At 45.5% G+C, this 25,887-nt stretch overlaps 1 protein-coding gene across 6 annotated transcripts in view; it reads left to right on the top strand.

Moving 5' to 3' along the window:
- IREB2 (iron responsive element binding protein 2) overlaps positions 1-25,887 on the top strand; it is a 61,772-nt gene that overhangs the window by 15,417 nt on the left and 20,468 nt on the right. For 5 of the 6 annotated variants that reach the window (XM_089310794.1, XM_070054616.2, XM_070054618.2 and 2 more), the window contains 11 exons: positions 5,983-6,148; positions 7,199-7,336; positions 8,176-8,394; positions 11,099-11,168; positions 11,964-12,147; positions 12,991-13,130; positions 17,203-17,374; positions 19,407-19,504; positions 22,960-23,076; positions 23,665-23,824; positions 25,342-25,477. In XM_089310794.1, the coding sequence (XP_089166920.1) occupies positions 5,983-6,148; positions 7,199-7,336; positions 8,176-8,394; positions 11,099-11,168; positions 11,964-12,147; positions 12,991-13,130; positions 17,203-17,374; positions 19,407-19,504; positions 22,960-23,076; positions 23,665-23,824; positions 25,342-25,477 (1,600 nt within the window). Of the gene's footprint in view, positions 1-1,589; positions 1,705-5,982; positions 6,149-7,198; positions 7,337-8,175; positions 8,395-11,098; positions 11,169-11,963; positions 12,148-12,990; positions 13,131-17,202; positions 17,375-19,406; positions 19,505-22,959; positions 23,077-23,664; positions 23,825-25,341; positions 25,478-25,887 lie in introns of those variants that run through there. The other variant, XM_089310796.1, reaches the window with a different exon arrangement.

A 25,887-nucleotide genomic window follows, 5' to 3' on the forward strand; every position in this document is an offset into this window, starting at 1 on the left:
CTACTCCCCACAGAATATTTTCAAATCTTTGGTGGCTTTTTCTGTACTAAATAACTTTGCTTATATACAACTTTGTTTTTTGATTTTTTTCACTTTTAGGCTTTTCAGTTTTAGACTTTCCATGATAGAAAACGACACTTTGACACTTCTACATATGAGAGTATATCAAAAAGTTTGTAGAAAAATGGGATGAAAAGGAAAGTTGCTTTTGGTGCAAAAAAATTTGAAATCCATGCAGTTTTTTTTCATAGTACACCTTTTCCATGAACTTTTTGATGACCCCAGAAATGCAGATTTCAAAATTTCTTGCACCAAAATGAACTTGACCTTTTAATTCCATTTTCCATGAATTTTTTGAAGTGTCCTCTCCATGGACTCATCATAATTTTTGGTAAGATAGATACTGAATGTTGTTATGAGTAATAGTTCTCAGCCAATCCAGGTCCAGACGGGGATGACATCTCATTTCTCTCACAATTTTGTATTTTTACTAGATTTTATTTTTAAATGTAAACGAAGTTTTATTATTTTTATTTTTTCCACCTTATGTGAAAGACAGAGCTCTTCCACCTGCTGGGTCATTCCTCACATGCCCACAACAGCCAGGGCTGGGCCAGGCTGAAGCCAGGAGCCTGAACTCCGCCTGGATTTCCCATGTGGGTGTCAGAGACCAAAGCGCTTGAGCCATTACCCTGCCTCCTAGGGTGCACGTGATCAGGAATTTGGGTCGGAAGCAGAGTAGCTGGACTCGCAGCCAGGCATTTGATACGGGATGTGGATGGCCAAAGCGATGACTTCAGCACTGTGCCCGCCCTGATGTGTCTTTGCTTGCGTGGTTTTCTGTGACTTAGTCATCCCCAGACTCTGCCGCGTGTAGTCAGGTAGTCACCAGCTGACCCCCCCCCCCGACAGTGTCCCACCTGGACTTCATCTGCTGCTGCGATTGAGGCCGAGTGCTCTGTGGCTTTTGTCCTTGAAGGCCTCCTGGCTCTTGCTCCTGTGCTGAACACTGTTCTAGATTTCATGGTTTTCTAATTTTCTGCTCTTGTTTTATATGCCATATCTTCCAGCAGCTTCCTAAGAAAGGGTGCCTGGGAAATAGATTTTTGATACCTTGCATAATTAAGTGAAAGTTTGCCTAAGTGTAAATTTCTAGGCTGGAAATTATTTTCACTTGGAACTTGGAACACTTTGTTCCATTGTCCTTTAGTTTCCCTTTTCTTTTAGTGAGAGGGAGAGATCAGTCCATCCATCTTCTATCCATTGGTTTACTCCCCAAATGGCTGCCACAACCAAGGCTATTCCAGGCCAGAGCCAGGAACCCAGCACTCCATCTGAGTCTCCCAAACACCTGGGCCAGCTTCCACTGCCTTCCCAGGTGCATCAGCAGGGAGCCAGGTTGGAAGCAGAGCAGCTGAGACTTGAAGTGGTGCTCTGGTATGGGATGCCTGCATTGCAGGCAGCTGCTAGCTCACTGTGCCACAATGCCGGCCTCTGTCCTCTAGTTTCTGATGCTCCTGCGAAATCCAGGGAATCCCAGTTCCTCCTCTTGGTGTTGGCATTTTAGTTTCAGAGTGCCACGGGTTAGCACTCACCTGCGCACTTTCTGTTTTCCTGGATTTTGTTGATTTTGCTTCTCCTTGTGGGTTTATAGTGTTGATATTTTTCATCTCTTGTCTTAGTGGGATTCAGGAGGGAGCAGAGGTAAGTGCTGTGTTTACCATGTTTAGCTAAGTATTTAATGGAATTCTTAAAAAGTATTTCTGAGATTGTTTTTGTAGACTGATTAACCAAATTAAAAGGTTAATCTTGTGTATTACCTTCGATGATATATTTTCCTTCTTGTTATTTCCGAATGGTCTGTTAAAAATTTTTTGGGGCCAGCACTTATAGTGTAGTGGGTAAATCCGCCTCCAGCAGTGCCGGCAACCTGGCTGCTCCACTTCTGATCCGGCTCTCTGCTATGGGCTGGGAAAGCAGTAGAAGATGGCCCACGTCCTTGGGCCCCTGCACCCACGAGGGAGACCTGGAAGAAGCTCTTGGCTTCGGATTGGCGCAGCTCTGGCCATCGTGGCCAGTTAAGGAGTGAAGCAGCTTCTTCTCTCTCTGTATAACTCTGACTTCCAAATAAATAAATTAATTAATTTTAAAAAATTGGTTTTCTTGGGGCCTATGCTGTGGCATGTGGGTAAAGCCGCCGGCTGCAGTGCAGGTATCCCATAAGGGCTCTGAATCTTTAAAAAAAAGGGGATTTTGTTTTGTTTTAAAAAAGGTCATCCCACTTTCTGAGAGGTGGCCTCACTGCTTACTGCAGCCAAGGAAGTCCGCGTCGTCTTTGCTGCCGAATCCTCCTCACGTCCCTTGCAGTGCCTGCTGCTGTTTGTACATTTCTGTTTGTGTTCTGTGGTCTGAACCTCTCAGGACAGATGCCACGTCTGATTAGTTCTCTCCGTGCTGGAACAGTCTCGAAGAGTCAGTAAATACTTTTTTTTTTTTTTTTTAAGATTTATTTATTTGAAAGGCAGAGTTACAGAGGCAGAGGCAAAGAGAGTGATAGAGAGATCTTCTCCCCACTAGTTCACTCCCCAAATGGCTGCAACAGGTGGAGCTGTGTGGATCAGATGCCAGGAGGCAGAGCTTCTTCCCAGTCTGCCATGCGGGTGCCGGAGCCCAAGGACTTGGGGCATCTTCCACTGCTTTCCCAGGCCACAGCAGAGAGCTGGATCAGAAGCGGAGCAGCTGGGACTCGAACCAGCTCCCATATGGGATGCCGCCACTGCAGGCGGCGGCTTTACCTGCGACGCCATTGTGTCAGCCCCAGTAAATACTTTCTTAATAAAAAAAAAATGTAGGGAGAGAATAGTATAATGCATTATGTATTTATCAGCCAGGTATCATCATTTCATTAGTGTTTTTCAAATATTCCTGCATTTTCTTAACTGAAAATATTGTCCTATATCATAGCTGGTGTCTAAAAGGACCGACAGAATCATAGTGTCCTTCTTACACTAAGAAAATAGTCATTCCTTACTAAAGTCTAAAACCTGGTCCAATTTAAATTTCTCTGCCTCAAAAGTGTAATTATTAATTTGGTTTGATCAGCTGATATCCAAATACGGGGCGCACACCTCGCGTCTGGCTGAGTGAAGTCTCGGTCTCCAGCAGTCCTCCTCCTCCCCCCGCTGCTCCCGTGCTGGGGACGCTGGATGTCTGTCCTGCGTCTCGCAGGTTGCTGCTTTCTGGTTTCACTGTGTTCCACGCTCCCTCAGACCTCCTGGTAACTGAAGGTTGAGGCTGCTGTCTTGATGAGACTCACGGTATTTAAGGGCACTGTTTGTTTACTTTTGCAAGAACATGTCCTAATCCAGGATGGCGAACGCCTGGTTCTCCCAAGGCAACTGCAGCTGAGACCTGGAATTCACTAACTCTATAGCAGGCTGTATGGCTGGCCTGTGAACGATGTCACAAATACCCAGTGGCCCTTGGTGGAACAAAGGTGCCCTGGCCCTGGCCTTGTTGCTGCTTGTTTCTGTTGTGTGAGGAGACGAATGGTATCTCACTCTGATGGCAGTGAGTCTGGTTGTTAGCAGCCTGATGGCCCTCACCTGTTCCCCATGCACACAGAACCTTCTGATGGTAGTACTCTGATCATTGTCCAGATCCATTCACAGGGTGCTGCTCATTGGTGGTTTTTCTAATTATAACATTCTAAGTTTATTAGAATTTTTATTAGCTCATCTGTAACAAAGAACTTTGAGTTAACTACTTGGTGATTTGAAAGCAGGAAAGGACAGTAATGATTTTTCACTTTGTCACCTTTCGGAAGTTGCCCTAGCAGCTTCACTGGTGATGGTTGCAGGGGTTTTTAAGAGTCAGTGTGAACTCAGGGCTGTTAATCTGTCTGACGGGTGTCGGTGAATTGCAGTCAGCAGTCGCGGATGCTCACCTTGACCCAGCAGTGTCCCCATTAGTCTTTGGTAACTGAGAGAGGATGTCCTGGGCTCATTTGTGTATCATTCTTCTCCAGACATAGAAATTGGCCGTTTCTCCTGAGAGCTTTTTGACTTTTTTAGATGAGAAATAGTATTTACAAACAATAAACTGATTTCCCTAGGAGTTTGTTACTGTTAGGTTGTCATTGTTTTGGGTGTGTTCAGTGGATAGAACTAGGAAATACGTGTGTTTTTAGAAAGAGAAGAATAAAGCATGAGTTCATACCCTTGTTTTCAATTGAAAAAACTGAAATTGTTAATTTTTTAAACGTAGCTACTCTGATTTTGTACATGTGTATCATTCCTCAGGAAACCCTTGGTCTCCAACCATAGTAACAAAAATACTTACTTGCTTTCTTATACCGTATAGGACAATAACAGTGCTAACGACTTTATGTGGTTTGTTTTCTCAGTCATTCTTCTTTTCCTTAGTGTATATCTCACTGAGGAGCCCAGTCGGAAGTGCTGTGTGGGACACATGCTGGGTTCTTCAGATCAGCCTTGCATTGTTCTCTTGGGAAAAAACACTGTAAATGTATACTTTAAATTTATGTTTTGTTATTATTTTTAAAGATTTATTCATTTATTTGAAAGGCGGCTTTAAGAGGTATATAGAGAGGAGAGAGATCTCCCATCTGCTGGTTCCCTCCCCAGGTTGCCGTGATGGCTGGAGCTGGGCCGATCCAGAGCCTGGAGCCAGGAGCCTGGAGCCTGGAGCCTGGAGCCTCCATCCTCCATCTGGGTCTTCTGTGTGGGTGGAGAGGCCCCACAGGGCCATAGCAGGGAGCTGGATCAGAAGTAGAGCAGCCAGAACCTGAACTGGCGCCCATATGGGACGCTGGCACTGCTGGTGGTGGCTTTATGTAACCACTGTGCCACTGTGCCACAGCGCTGGCCCCTTTAATTATTTTGCATGTGTGTGTTTAACCTCCTTTCTTGAGGAAAGGTGGTCTACTGTGAACATGGCTCATGCTGCTTTATTTATTTTTTTTTAATATATAAAGGAAGTCCTTTACAGGATTTTTTTAAAAAGATTTATTTATTTATTTGAAAGGCAGAGTTACAGAGAGGCAGAGGCAGAGAAGGAAGGGAAAGAGAGGTCTTCCATCCGCTGGTTCACTCCCCAAATGGCTGCAGTGGTCAAAGCTGAGCCAATCTGAAGCCAGGAGCCAGGAGCTTCCTCTGGGTCTCCCACATGGGTGCAGGGGCCCAAAGACTTGGGCCATCATCTACTGCTTTCCCAGGCCATAGCAGAGAGCTGGATCGGAAGTGGAGCAGCCAGGACTAGAACCAGCGCCCATGTGAGATGCCGGCACTGCAGGTGGCAGCTTTACCTGCCATGCCACAGCGCTGGCCCCATCATGCTGCTTTTCCCTTGAGGACAGAATTCTGGCGATCACTCCTTATCAGTGTGTAGAACCCTTCGTTCCTTTAATGTGAGCTAGCATGATTTATTCCCTCAGTCTTCCCTTTAAGTACTGAGGAAACACTGTGACAGAATCTGATGTGAGAATTAAATAGGACTAAAAGTTTAAAAATAGCAAAATCTGTCTCCTTGATACCCTTAAACTAGTAATCAAGAGTGAATGAGGTTCCCTGAAATGAATTTTAATCACCCAAGCGTCCTAATGGAATTTAGACAGCATAACCATTTTTTTTGCCACAATAAGAGTTTTTTTCATTATTGTGTTGAGTTGACATTGTGTGCTTTTCAGTTTTTTTGTGTCTTCCCTGAATGTCAGCTGTTCATTTTTCACGATCATAGGCCGATAGGTCCAGATCAGAGCGTCTGTTCCTTGGAGGTTTTCTTCTCTGTGGTGAAGTAGTTACAGAAGGCCTGCTGTTACAAGGGGTGGGGTCGGATTCCAGGTGTACTCACCTGAGCAGTGAGTGTTTTTGAGAGAAAAATGCATCTTTTTGTTATTGTGATTTTTAGAATATGTAGGTATGACTGTTCTCTCACTAATAGTCATCTTTTCTTTTGGATCAGATGTTCTGCCTTACTCAATACGGGTCCTGTTGGAAGCTGCTGTACGAAATTGTGATGGCTTTTTAATGAAAAAGGAAGATGTTATGAACATTTTAGACTGGAAAACCAAACAAAGCAATGTTGAAGTGCCCTTTTTCCCAGCCCGTGTTCTTCTTCAAGATTTTACGTGAGTGATAGTTTTTTGCATAGTGAATCTTCATTGTTCCCTTATTAGAAATCAGTCTCCTTGGTGGATGGCTTTTTTTTTTTTTTAATTTTGAAGATTGGTTTATGAATTTTAAAAATTTCCCTTTCTAAAGTGAAGCAGTTCAGTAGAAACTAGACATGTATTCCTTAAAGCATTTATTCTTAAACCATTTATTATTTATTTTTGCTTAATTGCCTGCTTGTTACCTCCACATAGCTGATAGGTTTCTCAGACAACCCACCCAGTACTTGATTTCTTGACTGCCCGGCCCACGTCACCTGTTCCTTTCTAAGCCCTCTGTCCTACTGACCGGCACCATTGCCTCCCAATGGTTTAGGCCAAAAATCTAGTAGTTAGCCTTGGCTCCTCTTTGCTTAGTACTGCGTATTCTGTCAGCATATCCTGTCAGTGCTGCCTTTGAAATGTGTCTGTGTTCAAATATTTCCTACCATCTCTACCACTGTCACCCGGTCCTAGCCCCTTCCTTATCTGGACGACAGCTGCTGTAGTCTGGTAGTCTTGATTCCACACTTGCAATCTGCAGTCTGTCTTTTACATAGTAGATGGGGTGGCTTAGTTAAAAATATTATTCGGGCCTTATCATTCCTCCATGCACCAGTTGGCTTCCATCAGACTTAAAAGAAAATCCCAAGTCTTTACAATAGCCTGAAAGACTGCCTGGAATTAATCACCGTAAGAGTTAGCCTTGGCCTAAGTTTTAAAGGGTCCTAAGAGTTAGGTAGAACATTCCCTTCACGTGCCCACCAAATCTGATTTGTGTGCCCCTGCTCTGGGTTCCTGGTGTATAGTACTATCTCAGTACTTATTCTGTAAGCATTGCTATGCCTTCGCTACAGATTCCTTGAGAGCCAGAGCTATGTGGTACTTGGCCTTGTTTCATTGGTGTCTAGCACATTGAAGGCATTTGGTAAATACTTGTTACAAAAATATGTGTATGTTAGTTGTTTATTAGACAATATAAAAAGCAATTAAAACCATATTATGATTTGACCATTTTTTGTTTTGTAGTGGAATCCCAGCTATGGTGGACTTTGCTGCTATGAGGGAGGCGGTGAAGGCTCTTGGAGGTGACCCTAAGAAAGTGCATCCTGCCTGTCCGACAGATCTCACAGTCGACCATTCTTTACAGATCGACTTCAGTAAATGGTACTTAAAGACAGATGCTTGGGAAGACGCCATGCAAGTTAACCAGAGTGTGTGGTGTGGAGGGAAGGATAGAGGTGGTTTGTCCAGAGGAAAGTGTGCTAGCATACAAGAGGACAAAAGTCAGTGCACTGGCCAGGTTGCTTGTACACAGTCTGAGTACACAGCTGTTATCACCTTGTGTATTTTTGTTGCCATATTGGATGGAAATATAAGCTTTTTGGAGTGACCATCTGAGTTCAGTCTTTGTTTCCTTTTTGTTTTTTGACCTACTTACCTTTCAGAGAGAATAAGGATTTGAGCCATGCATGTCTTTAATTAATTGACGATTGGAAACACTGAGCTCACTACAGCTCTGTTTTCCTTCCGCTGAGATCGGTTTGTTCTGTTTCTGAAGCCCCTTGACCAAGGCCAAACTAGAGAACACGCATTTCTGTTGCCGGGCATCCACATTCTCTTACACTCCTGGAGTGACCGAGGTAGACTCCAGTGTGTTACAGCCTGCGGGAGACTTTGCCTTGTGTTTTTAGACTGTAGCTCTGAGCATCTCCTAATTTGTTAGATGAAAGAAAAAAAATTTATTTCCAAATTCTTGGTAAAAGTTATTCAGGCTGATAGAACATGAGAATGATTTGAGTGTGAATGTGTAGCATTATGTTTTTATCTTCATAAATGAAACTAACCTGTTTCTGTTTGTTTTTTTCTTTAAATCTGAGATTTGATTTTGTTAAATTATACATTAGCTTTCAGACATCATCCAGTTATGTTGTGTATGTTATTTGAAGACCTAACTTTGCCGTCACTTGAAACGGTTTTATTTTGTCTCCTTTTCGGCATGCCAGTGCAATACAGAACGCGCCGAATCCTGGAGGTGGTGAGCTGCAGAAGGCAGGCAAGCTCTCTCCACTCAGAGCGCAGCCCAAGAAGCTACCCTGCAGAGGCCAGACTGCCTGCCGAGGGCCCTGCGACTCTGCAGACCTGGGCCGGCACCCGGGAGCCTTCGCTTCGCAGATCGAGAACACGCCCATCCTGTGTCCTTTCCATCTGCAGCCAGTGCCTGAGTATGAGAGCGCTCTGTTAATACGCATTGGTGCAGGGGGCTCTGCGCTTCGGCAGGGGTGCCTGAGTGGGAGACGTGCTCTCCGACATGGTAGTGCCAGGCGGTGTTCTCTTGAGGAGATCAGCCCCTTCCTGCCTGATGCCTGGTGCATTGCCCTGACACTCATGTGCTAGATTGCACTTACACTGTATCTCCTATGTTTCTGAAAGGAGCAAACTTAAATAAAATGATAGTCTACCACTCTTGATTTCTGCTCCTTAGGAAGCAAACCTTTCTTAAGATGTATCTGAATATATTTTGTATCTATGACTGATGCAGGCAGAAAACAGGATCTCATTTTCAATTGGGTTTTATATTTTCGTGAATTTGTGTCATTCATGCACTGGTTCTCAATCTTGATTTCCCTTGGGTATCAGGTACCCAAGTATTTGAGCCATTTTTTGGTGCCTTCTAGGGTGTGAATAGGGAGCAGAACTGGACTGAAACCCAGGCACTCCCGTGTGGGATGCCGGCGTCTCGAGCGGCGTCTCCGTTACTGCCCCGAGTGCCCTCTCCTCCAGTATTTCATAAAGCCAGGGCTAGAGTGAGCTCCTATGCTCGCTCTTTATAGCAACTCGATATAATCCGTGTGCTTGGCTCTCAAATCGTGACAGGCTCGTGTTGTCACTCCTTATTCCTGCTACCTGTTTGTACTGGTGGTTAGCAGCCTGTTGCTTTTGTGGTTAATGTCTTTTGTATGGAAAATAATTCCAGAAAAGGAAGATTTATTGATTTAAAAATAATTGATTCTTTAGTTGCCTTTTTGTAACTTGCAGAGAATGAGTGAGTTACTGTATATTTTCATTTCTAAAATTCAATCAAATTTCCCCTCAGTGTTGCCTCTAAATTAAGAACTATTGTATTGTAATTCTTGGCTGTGTGACATAGTAAAGAATTCTTTTGTGTTCTTTAGTTCTTCTGTAAAATGTTAATTGTAGGTTCAGGCAAGAAGTTGAGGGCTAGAACGTTGCGAGCATGACATCTGAACTTGAACTCAGTGCCTGATTTGCAGGCCGGTTCAGCACTGCGTGTTGTGTGGCCCTGTGTCACATCGTGCAGTGGAAAGGTGAAGTCACTCCAGTGGCTCCAGAAAGCTGTGTCCCTGAGGTCCTGAGAAGAACCTCACTGTGCTGTGGCTTCAAGTCATCAATGTGCAATGAATTCTTTTTTTTTTTTTTTAAGTTTTATTTTTATTATTTATTTGAAATAGTTACACAGAGAAGGGGAGAGAGAGAGAGAGAGAGAGAGAGAGGTAGAGAGGTAGAGAGGTGTCTTCCATTCTCCAGTTCACTCCCTAACTGGCCGCAACGGCCAGAGCTGCACCGACCCAAAGCTAGGAGCTTCTTCCAGGTCTCCCTAGCAGGTGCAGGGTCCCAAAGACTTGGGTCATCTTCTACTGCTTTCCCAGGCCATAGCAGAGAGCTGGATCAGAAGTGGAACTGCTGGGACTTGAACCTACACCCACATGGGATGCCAGCACCGCAGGCGGTGGCTTTTCCTGCTATGCCACAGCACCGGTCCCGCAATGCGTTTTTTTTTTTTTTTTTTTTTTCAAAAAAAAGATTTATTTATTTATTTATCTGAAAGAGTTACACAGAGAGAGAAGGAGAGGCAGAGAGAGAGAGAGAGAAAGATCTTTCATCTGCTGATTCACTTCCCAACTGGCCACAGTGGGCGGAGCTGTGCCAAACCGAAGCCAGGAGCCAGGAGCTTTTCAGGGTCTCCCACACAAGTTCAGGGGCCCAAGGCTTTGAGCCATCTTCTGCTGCTTTCCCAGTCCATAGCAGAGAGCTGGATCAGAAGTGGAGCAGCCGGGTCTTGACCTGGCGCCCGAATGGGATGCTGGCACTGCAGGCGGCAGCTTTACCTGCTGTGCCACAGCACCAGCCCCTGTCCCTGTTCTTTAAAAATACTGACAGATGACTGCAGATCCTGGAGGACCTGTGTAATTTAGGTTAGATTGATGTTTAGTCAGTGTCTAATCTCCAGCTGGTGGGTGGAATAAATAAATGCTGTTTGAAATAATTTTTAAAAAATATCTATTAGGTAAAATTAGTTTCCCCACAGTGGTATGATATTTACTGCTTAGAGGTGAGTTATTGTTGTCTCTTAGTTGAAATAATTAACATAAAATGCATTTATAATCCATTTAAAGAAAACTATTGATACATAAAAAAAGAGCCCTCCATTTTGGGTGAGATGAATAAAAGATTTTCACCAAAAGCTGTTTAAGCCATAAATGTGGTCAGGTGTACTGCCTCATGTCAATAATCAACACCCGTTTCCCAGTGTAACCGTGTAGGAGCTAACTGCTAAATAAGCATGTACAGGCCCCTCCTTTTTTTTTTAATTGCAGTGGAAAACAAAACATACCATTTATTGAGCTTGTAGCCAAGTCTTTCATAATAATGCATTTTAAGTATAGCTTTGGACACTGGTGTGGACATTGCTTTGTTGTACCTAGTAAAATAGTAACTCCTTTCTATGCCTGTCGGGGAAGTTATTTAAAGCACAACTTCCTTGTTGGAAAAAAAAAAAACCTAATTCTGAGAAGTCTGGTAAATTGTTCTAAGGCTTTAAAAAAGTGCTTAATACACAGAAGGAGAAATACTTAGAAACAAGGCTTTTCTGTAAGATGTGAATTTAACAACAGCTCTTCTTTTCAGACCTGAAACAGTATTAAAAAATCAAGAAGTAGAATTTGGCAGAAATCGCGAGAGGCTTCAATTTTTCAAGGTATAAAAAGATTTGGGAGAGCTTTTGTACTGAAATTTGTAAAATATTGATAGGTGCAATTTTTTATTTGTATCTTTAGTGTGTTTTTAAAATTTATTTATTTGAAAGGCAGAGTTACAGAGAAAGGAAAAGACAGAGAAAGATCTTCCATCCGCTGGTTCACTCTCCAGCTGGCCACAGTGACCAGGGCGGGCCCCGATGGAAGCCAGGACCTTCTTCCAGGTCTCCCACATGGGTGCAGGGTGCTCAGGCACTTGGGCCATCTTCCACAGCTTTCCCAGGCGCATGAGTGGGGAGCTGGCTCAGAAGTGTGGAGCAGCTGGGACTCGAGCCAGCGCCCACATGGGATGCCAGTGTCGCAGGTGGCAGCTTTACCTACCATGTCACAAAGCCAGCCCCTCTTTGGTGCTTTTTAAAGCTGTTATGGCAGTTGAAAGCTTTGTTCAAATAAAATCTTACTGGAAACCCCAGTGGCAGAAGTGTCTCTGGTTCAAGGGAGTTTGGCGAGTTTGTGCCTGGGGTCTTCCTATCTGCTCATCTCTGGGAATCTTTGAAACATGAGTAGATCATTTACTGGAGCTATTGGAACATACTTCTTTGACCTAACTTAGTTTTGTTTTAAATATCTGTAAAGCAGATATTAGGTTGAATATCTGCACATTGTTTTTAAGGATGTATTATAAACTTTGAACTGACCATATTGGACACTGATTATTTTTATGTGTCAATATATTTTGATTATGAATACAATCACATTCCAGTACTAACCCTTGTGTTTCTTTGAACAAAATCTAGTGGAGTTCCCGAGTGTTTAAGAATGTGGCTGTGATCCCTCCTGGAACTGGAATGGCTCATCAAGTAAACCTAGAGTACTTGTCAAGAGTAGTGTCTGAGGAAGAGAACCTCCTCTTCCCAGACAGCGTGGTCGGCACGGATTCTCACATAACCATGGTGAATGGCTTGGGGATTCTAGGCTGGGGTAAGTGCGCCAAGAACGTTGTAACGGGACGTAGATGGTGGGTGCATACCCTCTCTGAGGCGCTTGTCTTCATCAGTCGTGGCTCAAGTCTTTGTGAACTGAGTAGTAAGAGAGGTTTTCTGAAAAGAGATTTGCTCCATGCCCAGCACAGCTCTACTGCCGGTGAAGCAATTGGGGTGAGGGTGAGGGTGAGGGTGAGGGTGAAGGGTCAAGTCCTTCAGCACCTCTTCCTGACCTTGGTTATGAATCCAGATTCCTTGGCGTTGTATGCAGAGCCCTTCCCAAGCTGCTGCTCTGAGGCCCTTGGCCACACAGGCCTCAGAAACCTGACCCCCGTTTCCTGAGTGGGCCATGCTCTCTGTCAGGCTTCGCAAAGACCGTTGTCCCTGGCAGAAGAAATTGTGCCAGCTGCAGCTTTCACTGTTGAAATATGGTCGCAGTCCACTGCTTCGAGGCCAAGCTTGTGGCCCTGGAAGCGTGAACTTGCCACACTGAGTTAAGGGTGCCTCGCTCTGTGCTTGACTCTTCACAGGGTGGCATGCGATTGTTAGGGTGTTTCCTTTTTCTTTAGATTGAGCTTCTTGAGGGCCATAAGGCTGGGTTTACACACTTGTGTCTTTCACACTTGCGTCTTAGCACCGTGCAGTGCCAAACGGAAGTTCCGTGAATGCTTGTTGGGTTGTTTATGTGGGTGGGGTGATTCCTCCCAGCAGGGCTGTTTGCAGTCCCTGCAAGACAAGCAGTTAGCGAGTCTGTAAGGTCCTGTGTAAGACGAGGTTGTGAAACCCCCAGGGATAAAGTGTCTGCAGATGTGTTCTGCTGACCCGCCTGCTCTTTCCTTAGGGGTTGGAGGCATTGAAACAGAGGCTGTGATGCTTGGTCTGCCAGTTTCTCTTACTTTGCCAGAGGTGGTTGGATGTGAGTTGATGGGGTCGTCAAACCCCTTTGTTACATCCATAGATGTCGTCCTTGGCATTACGAAGGTAAGCATAAGGTGATAAGGTGTGGTGGCTCTCTGACTTAGTGCACACTGACTGTATTAGGGATCAGGGCTCTATCCTGATCCTTAGGGCTCTCACGTTAATGACACCATCATAATTAGCACAGCAGTAGTAGCAGCGATATGTAATATTTGCTTTGTATGATTGTTGTCACTGTTCACTTAACATGTTAATTTATTTGCTCCTCATTAGAAGCCTGTGAGGTAGGTACTGTTACAATCAGCATTTTAATTCTGAGAAATCTGAATGTTTAAGGATTGAACAAAGGGTCATGGGGCTGGACAGGAAGTGGGCAAACAGGGATTCTAGTCCAGCAGCCAGGGTCTTGAGTCCATGAGGGTGCCATTATGTCATTGCCTCATTTTCTTCTGACTACATGAAATTTAGAAATGCCATACTAAACAAGAACTTGATTGCATCTCCTTTAATATTTAATCATTACATTAAATGAAGCATTACTACATAATACTTTACATGATGGTATCAAATGTTTCTATGGGCTATTTTAACATTTTTTTGAAGATGCAGAAACTTTTTGTATGGATTTGAAAATATTGACTGCATGCCTTTAACAGCTATCCACAAGAAGTGTTAATTCTCCATTCTGAATTTCTGGTTTTCACTCACTTTGTCTTAATGATGAAGTCCTGGGGCAGGCGTTTAGCTCAGTGGTTAAGATCCTGCTGGGGATGCCTGCACCCCATGTAAAGTGCCAAGGGCTGAGTCCTGGCCCTGCTTGCAGTCTTGCTTCTTGCTAGTTTTGAGGGTGTTGGAGGAGTGAACCAGCAGATGGACAGTCTCCCTCTGTCTCTCTGCCTTTTTAATAAAACAAAAATAATTAATCTTTGAGGTGTCATTTTAAGAGGCACTTAAAAATGTCTCTTATGTAGTTCTATTGTGGATCCCAGTGTCTCCGCATTTTTGGGGATGGTTGAGTCTGAAGGCTTCCAGGTCCTCCACAGGGTGAGAAAACACTAATGCCTCCCCGGTAGGCTTTGGCTTTGATTCTTCTTCCTGTTTGGAGGAAATGTGGCATCTTAGGGAAATGACTGATTCAGTGGATGTACCAGAAGATCAGGAAGTTACATTGAGAAAGCAGGATTATTCCCAGAGGAAAAGTAATAGACCATTTAGAAAAGTCAATTCTTCAGACATCCTGAAAGCTACGCTGCTTTTCAGATCCCTGTCGCTCCCCCTCTTCGTGGAGGAACGACACAGGACCCTGCGCTGTTCTTTCGTCTGCTCGGCCCTCCCCGGGTTTGCTGCTGGTTCTTCCCGGGTTGGCTACTATCCCTTCCACCTCCGTGGAAGGGCAGTTCCCCCTGGCCGCATTCCCCACTTCCGCAGGGGAGCGGCACACCGCCGGCCGGTTCTCTCGGGGGCTGCACAGGTGTTCCCCTTAGATGTTCCCCATAGATGTTCCAGGTGCATGCCGTCTCTCTCCTCCTTTATAGTCCTCCTCCGCCAATCCCAACTCGGCTGCCCACACGCCGAGTACGCTGCTCTCCAATCAGGAGCAAGTCCTACAGTTTATTAGTTGAACTGGAGGCAGCTGTGCGGAAGCTGTTTACTTCACTCCCAGCGCCATATTGTGGGAGAGCAGATGCATAGAATAAGTCTTAATTCGAGTAACTTAGTCTAGTCCGGATTGCTCCCCACAGATCCCCCTGGCTCTGCTTTTTTCTGAACAGTCTTACTCTGTGTTTTTGACATTTTAGCATGCTAATGTAGTATGTATGTTTACATTTGTTGAATATATTATTTTTGAGGTTCTGTTCTTGTTCTATTCATTATCTTTAAGAGGTTAGTCATGTATTGTTGGTTCAAACATACACTGTGATGCCTCCTTAATTTGAGGAAGGCAGCATTTGGTGTAGTGTATCTAATACGTGTTTTCTGTAACCCTCGGAAATAGAATCGTAAATATAAGGAAGTGTCCTTGTGTAAGACTTGTTCCTGTAAGCAGGAGTTCTGAAATGCTAGGGTTCACTTCAGCTCTCCCTGTGCCAATCAGAGACAGTTTTACAACCTAGGAAAGATGTGTGGCTAGCCTTGGTAGTCGTGAAGAAAGTTTTAGGGGCAGGAGTTTGACCTAGTGGTTAAGGTGCTGCTTGGGATACCCATCTCTTCTTTGTTATTTAATTTTTAATTTTTATTTATTTATTTTTCGCCTACCCATCTCTTCCATCAGAGTGCCTGGGTTCAAGGCCAGACTCTTCTCAATTGTAGCTTCCTGCTAATGCATGCGCTGAGAGGCAGCAGGTGATGGCTTAAGTACTTGGGTCCCTGCCGCCCACCTGGACCTGGGAGACCTGACGTTGGCCTGTCCTGGCCCAGCTGTTGTGGGCATTGTGACGTGAGCCAGCAGACGGGCACCCTCCCCCCTATAAAATTTACTTGTTTACTTTCGTTTATTTGAAAGTCAGAGAACATCCATCCACTCTCCAAATGCCTGCAACAACTGGGCCTAAGTCAAGCCAGAGCCAGGAACTCAGAATTTATCCAGGTTTCCCATGAGGGTAGCAGGGACCCAAGAACTTAAGCAGTTATCTGCCTCCCAGGGTGCTCATTAGCAGGAAGGTAGACTGGAAGCAGAGGTGGGACTTGAACCCCAGCACTCTGATATGGGATGCAGTTGTTCAAAGCAGCAATGTACCTGCCACAACACCCGCCCCCCGCCATCCATCTCTGCCTTTCAAGTAAAACAAGTACAAGTTCTTTTGTTGTTGTTGTTGTGTGTGTGTGTGTGTGTTTTTTTTTTTTTTTTTGACAGGCAGAGTGGACAGTGAGAGAGAGAGAGACAGAGAGAAAGGTCTTCCTTTGCCGTTGGTTCACCCTCCAATGGCCGCCATGGCTGGCGCGCTACAGCCGGTGCACTGCGCTGATCCGATGGCAGGAGCCAGGTACTTCTCCTGGTCTCCCATGGGGTGCAGGGCCCAAGCACTTGGGCCATCCTCCACTGTACTCCCTGGCCACAGCAGAGAGCTGGCCTGGAAGAGGGGCAACCAGAACAGAATCCGGTGCCCTGACCGGGACTAGAACCTGGTGTGCTGGCGCCGCAAGGTGGAGGATTAGCCTAGTGAGCCACGGCGCCGGCCACAAGTACAAGTTTTTAAAAATAGTTGAAAAAGGGGGCTGGTGCTGTGGCACAGCAGGTTAACGCCATGGCCTGAAGCGCTGGCATCCCATATGGTCACCGGTTTGAGACCCGGCTGCTCCACTTCCGATCCAGCTCTCTGCTATGGCCTGGGAAAGCAGTGGAAGATGGCCCAAGTGCTTGGGCCCCTGCACCCACATGGGAGACCCAAAAAATCTCCTGGCTTCTGGCTTCGGATTGGCGCAGCTCTGGCCGTCGCAGCCGATTGGGGAGTGAACCATCGAATGGAAGACCTCTCTCTCTCTCTCTCTCTCTCTCTCTCTCTCTCTCTCTCTCCGTCCCCCCTCTCTCCCCTCTCTCCCCTCTCTCCTCTCTCCTCTCTCTGTGTAACTCTTTCAAATAAATAAATAAATCTTTAAAAAATATAGTTGAACAAGAAAAAGCTATTTTAGAAGAAATGAAGTTTGAAGCTGCATGTTAAATCCTACCAAAATTGGATTTATTTATAATTAATAATATTGCCAGTATTTGGGCTGGTAGCTATAATTTGGAGAGTTTTTGTTTCAATGCACAGCTCATCACCACTTAGTGTTTGGTAAATCTGAGATGCCATCAGTGGTTGGAGCGCCATTGCCTTATGTGCTGCTAGGAAAAGAGGGGGACTGCCTGCTAAACAGACGGGCGTCCCAGTGCGCCTGTTCCCAGAGACGCTGAGTGTGAGCTGTGCAGCCCTGACCTGTCAGCCCCTTTCTACCGTGATTGTCAGCGACGTTGGGCTACCTTGTGTGAACTGTGAAAATACTTGCGGAACTAAAATGAGTTGATATGTCCTAACTGAAGGATCTCATTCCTTCAGTACTGCTAGAATTGGTTTAACAATTGGGTTTTCTAGTTTTCAGGGAATCCATGCTAATCTCGTCTTTGCGGTTTTCTGTGTGTTTCTGTGTTTTTGTTCAGCACCTCAGGCAAGTAGGAGTTGCTGGAAAGTTTGTCGAGTTCTTTGGCAGTGGAGTTTCTCAGCTGTCCATCGTTGATCGGACTACAATAGCAAACATGTGTCCAGAATATGGTGCTGTCCTCAGCTTTTTCCCTGTTGACAATGTGACGCTGAAACACTTAGAACACACAGGTAAGGTTCGTGGCCCTGAGGTGGAACGTCTGTCCGACGGTATTGCCGTCTCACGTGCCAGTGAATGTTCATGACGTTCCCTTATTTTGAACCAACGACTCTCAGACTGCACATGGTGACTTGACAGTCACCTCAACCCCGATGGGATTACTCACACCACTCACACCACTGGCCCTCACGTCCTCCCTTTCCACGTGTACTCGGCACGGAGGGTGCATGTGATGCAGTCAGGCTTGTGCACAGTCACACCTGTCCGTCTCCACGCAGGAGGACAGGAGCAGCTGACAGGAGAGCTTGGGATCGGGGTTCTTGTGGAAGAATAGCAAGTGCGTCTTTTTGTGAAATCCAGTCTAGGTGCCGAGTGTTTTTATCATCTTCTTGTTTGTTTGCTTGTTTGTTTTATCATCTTATTAGGGACATGGACCACTGTTGTGTTGATATTTTTTTTTAAGATTTTTTTTTTTTTTTATTTGAAAGGCAGAGTGGTAGGAGAGGGAGAGACAGAGAGAAAGAGATCTTTCCGTTGGTTAACTTCCCGAGTGGCTGCAGCAGTTGGGACTGGGACTGGCTGAAGCCAGGAGCCAGGAACTCTGTGTCTCCCACGTGGGTGCAGGGGTCCAAGACTTGGGCCGTCTTCTGCTGCCTTCCCAGGCACATCAGCAGGGAGCTAGATTGGAAACAGAGCAGCCGGGACTGGAACCGGCACTTCAATATGGGATCCGGTACATCAGGCTGCAGCCACAGTGCTGGCCGTTTTATTTACTTGAAAAGCAGAGTTAGGGAGAGAGAGATTGACTGATCGATCTTCTGTATACTAGTTCACTCCCTGAATGGCTGCAGTGGTCAGGGCTGGGCCAGGCCAAAGCTAGGATCCTGGAATTATATCTGTGTCTCCCACATGGGTAGCAGGGCCCAAGTGTATGGGCCATTTTCTGCCTCTCTCCCAGATGCATTTACAGGGAGCTGGATGGGAAGTGTAACAGCTGGGACTCAAACCAGTGCCCACATGGGATCAGTGTCACAGGCGGTGGTTTAACCTGCTGTGCCACAACGCTGACCCCTGTTGATTGAAGTTGGCCCAAGTGCTTGGGCTCCTGCAGCTGCGTGGGAGACTTGGAAGAAGCTCCTGTCTTTGGATTGGCCCAACTCAGGCCATTGTGGCCATTTGGGGAGTGAACTAGCGGATGGACAATCTCTCTCTTTCCCTCCCTCCCTCCCTCCCTCTCTCCCTCTCCCTCTCCCTCTCCCTCTGCCTCTGCCTTTCAAATAAGTGAATAAATCTTAAGAGAAAAAAAATGTGTCTGTAAAACCAGAAGGTGTTGGTATTTCGTAAGGCTACTGTTCTTCAGTCTCTCTCTCTTTTTTTTTTTTTTAATTCCATCCATTTCCCTTTGTGAAGAGATCATCGCTAAGCTACTCATCTGTAATCATAGAAAGTCTGGGGGATGTATTCTTCAGCTCGGGGCAGACAGATAAGTCAATGACTGAAATGCAAAGTGGATGACTGGCTCTGTGGGACCTGGGTGGAATGTTCCTCATAAAATGGGAAACTTCCCTGTATCTGGTTTTGGGTTGTCAGAGCATTCCAGAGAAATGATTAGAGCTGCCTCACTACTTCACACTAATCTTACTACTTCACACTAATCTTACTACTTCACACTAATCTGAGTTAAGATATTAGTGATCTGTTATGTAACAAATTATCCTAAACTCAGTGGCATTGAACAGTAGTAATCCTTCATGGCCTGTGGGTACAGTGGGCCAGTGGTTCAGACGGGGGTAGTGGGGACATGGTGCCCTGCTTCATGATATCTCGGGTCTCAGCCATCAGGGTCTGACAGAGCCTTGGATCCTGAAGACTCCTGCCATGCTGGCTGGCAGCTGGGGCTCAGTGAGATCCACAGCAGACCACACTCCCATGGCCTCGCAGGGAAGGCGGGAGAGGGGCATGAATAGGTGTGGGCAGCGGTTTCTCGCCCAGCTCTGGGTTTCAGAACTCCTTAACAGATTTTGTCCCTGTTCATCTTTTCAGGTTTTGACAAAGCCAGACTCAAGTCCATGGAAACATACCTTAAAGCTGTGAAATTGTTTCGAAATGACCAGAATCCTGGAGAACCTGAGTATTCCCAGGTATGTACAGATAAGCCACAGACTGGTAGTTAAAGGTGTACATTCTGGTTTGAATCCCAGCTCTAAGCCTTATAGCTGTCTAACCTGGTGTAATTATACAGTCTTTCTGCCTCAGTTACCTCCTCTCTAAAATATGGTCAAATGCAACATAAGATTCTTAGATTAAATACAAATGCATACAGTAAGTGCTTAATAGGGGCTTTTTTTTAAGAACTTTCATTTGTAGCCCAATCCTTTGATTTTATTAATTTTTAAAAAACATTTATTTATTTATTTAAAAGTCAGAGTTAACACAGAAAGAGAAGAGGCAGAGAGAGAGGTCTTCATCTGCTGGTTCACTCCCCAATTGGCCACAACAGCTGGAGCTGCGCCAATCCAAAGCCAGGAACCAGGAGCTTCTTCGAAGTCTCCCACACAGGCGCAGGGGCCCAAGCACTTGGGCCATCTTCCACTGGTTTCCTAGGCCATAGCAGAGAGCTCGATTGGAAGAGGAACAGCCGGGACTAGAACCGGCAACCATATGGGATGCCAGCGCTTCAGACCAGGATGTTAACCCACTGTGCCATAGTGCTGGCCCCTGATTTTATTAATTTTATCTAGATTCCTGTATAGTAAATTTTGTAGCATTTTCTGGTCCTATTTTTAGTACTGATGTAAAGATTTATTTATTTGAAAGAGTTAAGAGGAAAAGACAGAGAGCAAGACCTCTCACATGCCAGTCCACTCCCAAATGGCCGGGTCTTGATCAAGTCAGAGCCAGGAGCCAGGAGCCTCCTCCTCGTCTCCCACGTGGGTGCCGGGGCCCAAGCATTTGGGCCATCCTCTGCTGCTTTCCCAGGCCACAGCAGGGAGATGAGCAGGGAGCAGCTGGGACTGGTGCCCACATGGGATTCTGGCGTCGCAGAATAGCTCCACCCGCTGTTCCACAGTACCGACCTCCTTTTTCAGTATTTAAAGTTGACTCAATTCTTTAACTTTTTTTTTGACGAGTACTCTTCCTCCGAAGCAACAATTTTGGTGTCTCTACTTCTGCTTTATGATTGTGTCTTGTTTTTATTGTTGTTTTTGGATTTGTTTATTAATCGAAAGGCAGAGTTAGAGAGATGGAGAGACAGAGAAAAGTCTTCCATTTGCTGGTTCACTGCCCAAATGGCTATAGAGGGCAGAGCTGGGCCAGGCTGAAGCCAGGAGCCAGGAGCTCCGTCTAGGTGTCTCCCATGTCTATGCAGGGGCCCAAGCACTTGAGCCATCTGCTGGTGCTTTCCCAGGCACATTAGTAGGGAGCTGCGTTTGAAGTGTAGCAGCTGGGACTTGAACCGGCACTCATCTGGGATGCTGGCATCATTGCAGGTGGCCCCTTAACCCGCTGCACCACATCAGCGCCTGTGACTTCATCTCGGAAAGTTCTGTTGTCAGAGATCACGGCTACATGATCTTAAATGTTTGTTTTAAAGATATTTTATAATCTAAGTAAATATTTTATCTGTTATAAAATTATATTGAACTCACTTTCAGGAAAGTCTTAATTTGAATAAAATTCATTTTCTAGGAGTGTGTCAGGCCTGTAACAACTTGGTGTAAGTTGTTAAGCTAATTTTTACAAGAAAATATTTTTTCCCCAGACTTATTTTTCTTCATGGCATGTGCCAACCTGTACACTTGTTTGTCTTTTCCCCACTGGGATGCCAGTGTGTGCTTTGGGGCCAGGAGTGCGCTTTGGCTGGGTCTCGGGTCCCTGGCAGATGTTCAAGAAGCACGTTAGGCTAGTAAATGAATAAATGCAGACATGCTGAAGACCAGCATAGAACCACAGGGATTGAATTCATGTGGCACTTTGGACAAATCTTTCAACTTCTCTGATAGTTTTCTAATTCCTTTTGCTGCCCTTGGACTTAGTGATTTGTCTCATTAAAAGAAAACAGAGGGGCCAGCGCTGTGGCAGAGTGGGTAAATTCATCGCCTGCAGTGCCTGTATCCCATATGGGCACTGGTTCAAGTCCCGGCTGCTCCGCTTCCGATTCAGCTCTCTGCTGTGGCCTGGGAAAGCAGTGGAAGGTGGCTCAAGTCCTTTGGCCCCTACACCCATGTGGGAGACCCAGAAAAAACTCCTGGCTTTGGATTGGCCCAGCTATGGCCGTTGTGGGCATTTGGGGAGTGAACCAGTGGATGGAAGAGTTCTTTTTTTACCTTTCAAATAAAGAAATAAATAAGGGGAAAACAAAACAAAACACCAGAATTATCAGTGAGCCAACTATTGCTGCTAATGCTTAAAAAAAAAAAAAAAAAAAAAAAAAAAGGAAATAGAAACAAATAAAAAGAATAAAAAATATTAAATAGAAAAACTTGGGTGGTAGAATAAAATACAATAAATTTATCTGGAAAGAATCCTGATCACATAAAGAAACTATAATGTCAGGATACTGATTTTTTTTTTAAAAGGTTTATTTATTTGAAAGAATTACACAGATAGAGAAGGAGTGGCAGAGAGAGAGGTCTTCCATCCACTGGTTCATTCCCCAAATGGTCACAATTGCTGGAGCTGCGCTGATCCGAAGCCAGGAGCCAGGAGCTTCTTCTGGGTCTCCCTTGTGGATGCATGGCTCAAGGACTTGGTCATCTTCCACTTCTTTCCCTGGCCATAGCTGAATGTTGGACTAGAACCGGTGCCCATATGGGATGCCAGTACTGCAGGTGGTGGCGTTACCCGCTACGCTGCAGTGCCAGCCCTCAGAGACAATACATTGATGACTGGCAGAGGCATCTTGTTACAACAGGTTATCATTATCAGGAGAAAACATTTGGGGAGCTCTGCCTTTTATACAGCTAATTTTATACAGCGAATTCAGTCAGTGGTGTGGTAGTTTGATTGCCTACTAATTTACTAGCTTGTCTTTAACAAATGTTCATATGTTTCACAAGTTTAAATGGACTAATTTTAAATTTTGATTTCTGGGGGCATGTTTTACCATTTAAACAAACCAGTGTTAAAAGAAATGTGAGTGTAATGATTCTCCTTTAGAAAGTAATGCTTGAATGGGAATCTGTTTAGGAATTCTTTTTTTTTTTTTTTAAAGATTTATTTATTATTTGAAATTCAGTGTTACACAGAGAGAGGAGAGGCAGAGAGAGAGAGAGAGAGAGAGAGGTCTTCCATCTGGTGTTTACTCCCCAATTGGCTGCAACTGCTGGAGCTGTGCCGATCCGAAGCCAGGAGCCAGGAGCTTCTTCTGGGTCTCCCACATGGGTGCAGGGGCCCAAGGCCTTGGACCATTTTCTACTGTTTTCCCAGGCCATAGCAGAGAGCTGGATTGAAAGTGGAGCAGCCAGGTCTCGAACCGGTGCCCATATGGGATGCCGGCACTTCAGGCCAGGGCGTTAACCCACTGCGCCACGGCGCCGGCCCCTGTGTTTAGGAATTCTGATTCTTTTTCTGCCCCTTCTCCCTCATCTCCTAGGTCATCCAGATCAACCTGAATTCAATAGTTGCATCTGTCAGTGGTCCAAAGAGACCTCAGGATAGAGTTGCTGTGACAGACATGAAAAGTGATTTCCAGGCTTGCTTGAATGAAAAGGTTGGTTGCTTTTATTGTTGTCTTCGTCAAATGCCTTTGTGCTAAATAGTCAAGATCCAAGAAAGTGACGTGTTCACTCAGTCCCCAGCCATTCTATATGGTCACCCAGCGTTCACACATTTATTGCTTCTGACCAGCATGCAAGTCAGTTTTGTTTTTTTAAGATTTTGTTTGTTTATTTGAGAGGTAGAGTTACAGACAGTGAGAGGGAGAGAGAGAAAGGTCTTCCATCCACTGGTTCACTCCCTAGATGGCTGCAACGGCCGAAGCTGCACCAATCTGAAGCCAGGAGCTTCCTCCGCATCTCCCATGTGGGTGCGGGGCCCAAGGACTTGGGCCATCGTCCACTGCTTTCCCAGGCCACAGCAGAGAGCTGGATCGGAAGTGGAGGACCCGAGACACGATTCAGCACCCATATGGGATGCCGGCGCCGCAGGCGGAGGCTTAACCTACTGCACTGGCCCCACATGGTCAGAACCTTGAATGTTAAATCAGCCAGCGAGGATCTGCTATGTTTTCTACCAGTCTTTTTTTCCTCTACATATCCATAATGCTTGTTTTTTTTTTTTTATGTACAAATTTGCGTAGGTTGGATTTAAAGGCTTCCAAATTGCAGCTGAAAAGCAAAAGGATGTCGTGTCTCTTCACTATGAAGGAAGTGAGTATAAGCTGTCTCACGGGTCCGTGGTCATCGCCGCCGTCATCAGCTGCACCAACAATTGCAACCCTTCCGTCATGCTCGCTGCAGGTAGGTGTCCTTCACTGCCACAGCTTTGCTTCCTTCTTTTTTTCTTTTTTCTTTTTCTTTTTTTTTTTCTTTCTTTTTTTTTTTTTTTTAGTAATTTTGCTTTTTTATAACATAAAAGAAATTTTTTTGTGTTGTGACTTATCTATTAGTTTCTGGTCATAGGGCCAGGACCGCGGCTCAGTAGGCTAATCCTCCGCCTTGTGACGCCAGCACACCGGGTTCTAGTCCCGGTCGGGGCGCCGGATTCTGTCCCGGTTGCCCCTCTTCCAGGCCAGCTCTCTGCTGTGGCCAGGGAGTGCAGTGGAGGATGGCCCAAGTGCTTGGGCCCTGCACCCCATGGGAGACCAGGAGAAGCACCTGGCTCCTGCCTTCGGATCAGCACGGTGCGCCGACTGCAGCACGCCGGCCACGGCGACCTTTGGAGGGTGAACCAATGGCGGAGGAGGACCTTTCTCTCTGTCTCTCTCTCTCACTGTCCACTCTGCCTGTCAACAACAACAACAACAAAAAAATAAAATAAAATTCAGGTCATAGCCAGGTTTTTTGTGTTAATTTAGAAATATAGTTCATTACCAAGCCTTTATTGATATTCTACAAGAAGTTTCCCAAATTCCAGAGATTTTTATTTATTTATTTTTTGACAGGCAGAGTTAGACAATGAGAGAGAGAGACAGAGAAAGGTCTTCCTTTTTCCGTTGGTTCACCCCCAAAGTGGCCGCTACTGGCAACGCATTGCGGCCGGTGTGCTGCGCTTATTCGAAGCCAGGAGCCAGGTGCTTTCTCCTGGTCTCCCATGTGGGTGCAGGGCCCAAGCACTTGGGCCATCCTCCACTGCCTTCCTGGGCCACACCAGAAAGCTGGACTGCAAGAGGAGCAACCGAGACAGAACTGGCGCCCCAACCAGGACTAGAACCTGGGGTGCTGGCGCCACAGGCAGAGGATTAGCCTAGTGAGCCATGGCGCCAGCCAATTGCAGAGATTTTTAACAAGGGTTGTAAATGAAATCAAATAGTATAAACTATGGAGCAATTTGTTAATAGTAGAAGACTGTGCGTGGTGTTAGATTGTTCTTAGTTTATTATGATTGTGGCATTTAAAATGGTTCAGTTAATGACATCTGTTATACCAGAGGTCTCCAGAAAGTTTGTGGAAATCATGTATTATGGAAAAGTAACACTTGCGTGTTCTCTGTACCAGAGTAACCATCTTTCAGTTCCATTTTCCACAAACTTCTGAGGTCCCTTCTGTGTGCACATTTTTCTAATTATTTCCTTGAGGCCACAGTATCAACGTACCTTAATAATGTACAACCTAAGGGCTTACATGTCTACTGCAGTTTTTAAATTGTTGTTAGTAATGCGAATCAGTAGAATAAAACGGCCACGATAATGGCAGTAAGTTGATGAGTGTGGGCTTTCACTGTAATCTGAACAGGAGACTGGTCTGTTTGCTTCCTGCCGTGGTATGCATGACGGGGAAGACGCGCTGCACTAACCAGCGTTGTTTGTTGCCTGCAGGTCTTTTGGCTAAAAAGGCTGTGGAAGCTGGACTGCGAGTTAAGCCTTACATCAGAACCAGCTTGTCGCCAGGCAGTGGCATGGTCACACATTACCTCAGTTCAAGCGGTGTGTTACCGTATCTCAGTAAGCTCGGGTGAGTGACGGTCGTCACTGTTGACACTGATGCGTGTCAAGCAGCAGGTGCGGAAGCTGCCACCTGTTACAGACTTTCCTGTGAAGAGAGGATGGGACACTCGTGCTTTAGTTGTTGCTCAGCCGGCACTTACTGGACGTGTCCAGTGAGCAAGGGCTGTGCTGGCGCTGAGAAGTGGGAGACCTGGCCTCTCCCTTCAGGATACTGGGCAGGGAGGACGAGGCAGCACAAGCCAACCAAGTGGCAGTGACAGACGGTCTAAGTGATGGTACCAAGTCATACTTGACTATCTTAAATTAAAATAAAGTAAAATTAAGATTTATTTAAAAGGCAGAGTTAGAGTGAGAGAAGGAGAGAGAGCTTCCATCTGCTAATTCACTCCTCAAGTGGCTGCAATGGCCAGGACGGGA

This window comes from Oryctolagus cuniculus, chromosome 12 (genome assembly GCF_051225735.1).
Source record: "Oryctolagus cuniculus isolate XC-2025 breed Fujian yellow rabbit chromosome 12, ASM5122573v1, whole genome shotgun sequence".
NCBI lineage: Eukaryota > Metazoa > Chordata > Mammalia > Lagomorpha > Leporidae > Oryctolagus > Oryctolagus cuniculus.